General features: G+C 29.3%; 1 protein-coding gene and 1 long non-coding RNA gene across 2 annotated transcripts; both read right to left on the bottom strand.

Moving 5' to 3' along the window:
* Nucleotides 1-1,337: 1,337 nt before the first annotated feature.
* LOC143200099 (homeobox protein Hox-B3-like) lies at nt 1,338-2,674 on the bottom strand. Its single transcript, XM_076410421.1, has 2 exons — nt 2,448-2,674; nt 1,338-2,391 (listed from the first exon to the last, which is right to left on the bottom strand). The coding sequence occupies exons 1-2, from the start codon at nt 2,508-2,510 to the stop codon at nt 1,711-1,713; spliced, it is 744 nt and encodes a 247-aa protein (XP_076266536.1). The 5' UTR covers nt 2,511-2,674; the 3' UTR covers nt 1,338-1,710.
* A 454-nt stretch (nt 2,675-3,128) lies between these two features.
* Nucleotides 3,129-4,839, bottom strand: LOC143200097 (uncharacterized). Its single transcript, XR_013006627.1, has 6 exons — nt 4,700-4,839; nt 4,455-4,643; nt 4,019-4,285; nt 3,791-3,961; nt 3,383-3,650; nt 3,129-3,323 (listed from the first exon to the last, which is right to left on the bottom strand). It is a non-coding gene; the product is annotated as an uncharacterized LOC143200097 (long non-coding RNA).
* Between the last annotated feature and the right edge of the window lie 960 nt (nt 4,840-5,799).

The following is a 5,799-nucleotide window of genomic DNA, read 5'->3' as shown; positions in this document are numbered from 1 at the left end:
TTTAAAAAAATTGTGAGAGCGGATTATTACCAATATTTAATATGATAAAAACTAAAGTTATAGAATTATAGAAATATATTTTTACTTCTAGCATTATATTTAATTTTTGTAGTATGTATTAAATGTAATTTTGAAAGTAAAGAATTATTAATAACAAATATTGTTTTTGAAACGTTTGTTATTTATCTTATAGATAAATAATTTGTATATTTTTCATTTATTATCCGTAAAGAAAAATTCATTTTTCAAAAATTAATGTCCAAATTAATGGATAAATCAAATTAATGAATTCTATATATATCCACATGGAATTCATGTATAATACATGGTGCAAATATGGGGTTGCACTAAAAATTCAAATCAACTAGTCATACAACGCTGTCAAAACAAGGTTCTTCGATTACCAAAGCCTATCGCTATGTAACCATGTTATCCAAAATTTCGCCTTGAAACACGAAATAAGTTTACTAAATCATACTAACGTGGAAGCTATACAACTGCTGGACAGCGCGCAGGATGTCATGAGATCGAAGCGAACAAAACCATACGAATTTATATAAAGTATGTACCTTTAGTGTAAACTATAGCACTCGTCTTGGTTGTGAATTAATCGAAGTACATAGGAAAAGTAGTAATAAATTAATTGTAAATTAAGATTGTAATAAGCGTATCTAATAAAGATGTTATAAAAAAACGAATACCATATATACTTATTTTCATAACATCTGCTGCAAAAACTTTTGTAAACATAAAATTAAACTAAAAATAATTTGCTAACAACAAATCTCGTAAATAATACGTCGCTGTGAAATATGTTAAGCTAACAGAGTAAAACCGTATGAGTAGTCCTGGCCAATACGCATACACGTCAGTGCCTTTTTACTTTCGGTTTACGACTAAACCAGCATCTGCCTAATATGTCACTATTTCAAAAGATTTACGATGGATGAATAAAATTAATTAAAGTTATATAGTTATTATTATTAGTTATTTTTAACACATACTTATTTCAAGAACCTGCATCCTAAAAAACTTGGCGAATGTGATGTCTAGAGCTGTGGTCGCGAGCGAGTACCATTTTTCAAGAAGAATGACCACTATACTTCAAAACAAAAAGTTACATAGAAATAGACACTCAATATTGTTGTTTTTAAGATCAACGGTATAAAATAAAACCAGGTTAAAATTATCCTTTCAATAAATTTTCGATATAACATAAAGGCCTGTTTTCTATTTTGCAATAATATTTATTGACAAATTATCGATTAGGTAAAAACTTGATACAAACAAAATAACTATATTTTCCAATGCATTCCAATTCCATTCAAAATTCTAAAACATAAAATGATCTCCATATTAGAATTTAAATGAACATGAATAGTATAATACAATATATAACAATACAAAGAGGAATTTACTAACTGTTATATTTAGAAAAAACATATACATTATATAAAATTAAAACATTTGACATAACAAGATACATTTGTTAGTAAAAAAATATAATATTTACAATCACATATATTATAATTATAATACTGTTCGAATTGATATTTGATTATTTAAATAAAGATTTGTGTAAAGGTTAATTATCAGTTTTCGTATCTTACATGAGGAATATATACATATATAGAGATTAAAGTTCGGTATATCCTAAAGCAATTTAGGTGCGGTATATGTCATCTGAGAAACAAACAGACTGACATTACATTAATAATACGATTCGGCGCCTGTAGTAAATATAACTTCTGATTGATTTTCTGGAGTATATGAGGAATTATGTATAAACGTTGGAATTGGTGTCTGTGGCAAACTGTGGTCGCAAACTACAAGCTGGTAGAGTGGTGGTTGATAGTGATTCACTTCATAACTATCCCATTGAGAGACATCATAGCTAATGTAAATTAAAGGAGCAACATTCAATAGTTGGTCATAAGTCATGGGAATCGTAGGTCGATTAAGCGAGCTGTTCACTGAAGCGCCTTCATGCTGCCATGATGCCGAATCTTCACTGACATTAGGCTGTCCTATAGAGTCACTACCGCCACCCAATGGTAATATCTGGCTGTTATATTTGCTGGTTTTCCAGTTCATCTCCTTTTTGTACCTCATTCTCCTGTTTTGAAACCATATCCTCACATTTTTCTCTGGCAAATTCAATGACTGAGACAGTACGATCCTTTCATATTTGCTAATATATGGATTCTGTGTGAACGCTTCCTCAAGTTCAAACAACTGAAATGACTTATATGATGTTCGAGTTCGTTTGGAAGGCTGGACTCTTGTTTTGTCTATATTAACCATCGAATTTGTTGATGTTGTTGAGATTCGATAATGTTGTTCGTTTTGGTTTCCATGATTAGCTAAGATGCTTTGGTTTTTATGATTAACCTAGAAATAATTATGTTAATATTTATCTTGTAAGTTTTAGAATATAAAAAACTTACAATTTGTTGTTGATTGACATAAGTCTCGTACGCTGGAGGAACTGGATTGTCATTTTGAAGCATTTTATCGGCGCTATACTCATTAGATGATGACCACTATCTCGCACAATTATATTTTGCATAGATCGCTAGATTATAATATTCTATTTCACTATTTATTTTCTAGAACAGAGAGAGGTTCTGTAGCTACCGAAGAGAATATTGTAATTGAATTGAATTTATAGATCGGTGGTCCGATAGTAGCCCAATCCGGTACAGGATACTGTAAACTGAAGGTAATTTCAGTTTAGCACATGCGCATTTTCATTTATTTGAATTAATAGTCTGAGTGAAGAAGCGCTCTCGTGGCAAACTCGGCGCAAGCGCATATACCTTGTTTTGTAACTGGTGTTTAAAATTTTACTCTAATCTATTTTTTCTTTATGTATCGTTCCACAACTGAGAAATATATCACTATGAAATTAAAAAATAATCAAACATGTTACAATAGTAGAGGAAACGTTAGTAATATAACAATCTGAAAATTATTATTCATATTTTATGAAATATTTTAAATTAAATGCACATTTTAATAATTAAGTGTTGCAATTTTGTTTACCGAGTAAATAAAAATTGGGAACCATTTGAAAATAAAAACTAAAATAAATATTAGAAAATTTTATTACAAATCTTTAAAGCAGAGTGAAAAAGACGATATTGATATAGAGAATATATTGATATTATATTATATCATTGATATGTTTACAGCAAGTCCATGCACCATATTTACAGAAATACATCATATTGAAACATTCTTAGACAAAGTCCAGAAACCATAATTGTATAAGTAATTCATCTATCTCAAAGCAAAATCTTGCACATCATTGTACTTTTCACCTGAAAAAAGTCACCAGTCAATACATCATTATATATATATAAACCAATAATTTATTTACCTATGTTCTTTTATAAAAAATTTTTTTTTTTCCTTGTTTGTTCCACTCCTCCACTTTCAGAGTAGTAGTCATTAGAAAGTTAGGGTTTTATGGATGATTAATATTATATGTTTTGTTTACTCGATTCAGATCAACTCCTACTGTAAATTTGATGTTTTTAATGTGTCGTTCTACACGACTCTTGCATTCTGCAAAATCCTATCTAATTCTTTCGATTTTTCTAATTTAACTTTCATCAGCTTTGCCTCGGCAACACTAGCAACTTCAGCTATAAAAAAAATAAATTGTTACTAAAATATATCATGATTGAAGTATAGATAAACTGCAGTAATGAATCGACTACTGAACTGATTATCTTTTACTTTACGTATTGTACATCTAACCTAAAACGAGTGGATAGTTACTTACAACAAAATGTGTATAAAACTTATAATTAGCTTTAGTATTACTTCTAGTACAATTGTATATTATTTCTGTTATGCGCTTTGCAACGTATATTGCAAATATATATATGATTGATATGTGTACAGGCCATACACCATATTTACATAAAGACATCATATTGAACATACTTTTCACCTGAAAAAAGTCACCAGTCACTACATCATTATTTTTACAAACTAATAAATTATTTACCTACGTTCTTTTATAGAAAATATTTTTTTTCCTTGTTTGTTTCACTCCTCCACTTTCAGAGTAGTGGTCATTAGATGGTTAGGGTTTTATTGATGATTAATATTACATTTTTTCTTTACTCGATTTAAATCAACTCCTATTGATAAATTAGATCTTTTCATACGACATCTACACTACTCTTGCATTCTGCAACATCCTGTCTAATTCTTTCGATTTTTCTAATTTAACGTTTATCAAGTTTGCCTCGGCAACTACTAACAACTTCACCTATAAAAAAATTAAATTGTTACTAAAATATATCATGACTGAAGTATAGATAAACTACAGTAATGAATCGACTACTGAACTGATTATCTTTTACTTTACGTATTGTACATCTAACCTAAAACGAGTGGATGGTTAATTACAACAAAATGAGTATAAAAATTACAATTACCTTTAGTATTACTTCTAGTACGATTGTTTATTATTTCTGTTATTCCCTTTGCAACGTTTTTATTTCAACAAAAAGAATAATTTTCTTGTTTGCTTCTTGTTAACGTTTTGAAATCTGTAGCCATATCGGGCATATGTTGACTTCTGCATGACGTACAAAATGTTAAAAGTTTGGCGTTTAATATTCTCACTATAAACAAAATTGAAGCAGTTTGGATATTTTAATATTATAAAAATTATCCTTACATTCCGTACTTCCATATTTTAACTTCTACAATACTAAGAATAACACAACAATTTAATTATTATTGTTATAAAACTGTTAATGCAACACAATATTTTAAGTAATTTTTTTAATCTACCTATTCTAGGTTATTTGTTTTCACTCCAGCAACGGTTAATTTTAAAATGGCCGATTATTCATTGTATGTGGAGAAACGACGAGTGCACATGTTTGGCGCATGCGCACAATCCATTCCATCATTTCCTACAGCTTAGCGTATTCTGTCTGGTACTAGCCGAAGGTACTCAAGCTCCTCCCATTAATTTCATAGAGTATTAAGGGTATAGACGGCCAATAAGTATAAATCTCTAAACCTGATAATAAAATAGCAATGGTGCTGAGGCATGCTCGTAAATTTATGTTTGTGATTGCTTAAAATTTGTGAATGTTCTAGGCAATAGTATAAAATCCGAGAAGGGAAATGATCCCATTCATGCCAGTAATCAGGCTGGGTAAGATCGGATGTCTTCTGGGATGATTTCTAAAGTTGGTCACTCACCAGTCGGTAAGCTTAATGTTGAGGATCGTGGTTCGGAGATCACGTTAAACTTTAGGCCGAGTCCAGATAATCCTATAGTTGGTAAAAGGAGACTTTAAAATATATATTTAAAAAAAAATAGTAATAGATAAGGAAAATTACAGGCAAACATAAATATTGTAAAAAATCACCTGTTATATTTTACGGTTTGTAGGTATTTGTATTTATAGGCAAAAACTAATATAACATAACTAAAAGGAATATATTTACGGTGATATTAACATAGTTGTTTATAGTGAAGAATTATAGCTACTTAGACATATATTACAAAATATAACAAGAACAGGAACATTAAAGTATTACTAAGTTATTTAGGAAAAGAAGGCATCATCATAATGTCAGAATTTATATTCAAATAAATGTTTTTTATAACATCTTGATTAGATAGGCCTAGTACAATCTTAATTATAAATTAATTTATTACTACTTTTCATTTGTACTTGGATTAATTCACAAGCAAGACGAGTGCGAGAAAATACATCAATATGTATGCCTCAATTATAAAATTATAATAACTTATAGCTA

Source organism: Rhynchophorus ferrugineus, unplaced genomic scaffold (assembly GCF_030347505.1).
Source record: "Rhynchophorus ferrugineus isolate W39M unplaced genomic scaffold, kcgeb_rfMv2 rfM1, whole genome shotgun sequence".
Classification (NCBI taxonomy): domain Eukaryota; kingdom Metazoa; phylum Arthropoda; class Insecta; order Coleoptera; family Curculionidae; genus Rhynchophorus; species Rhynchophorus ferrugineus.
Note: the sequence above shows the minus strand (reverse complement) of the source record. Positions and strands in the feature narration are given on the sequence as shown.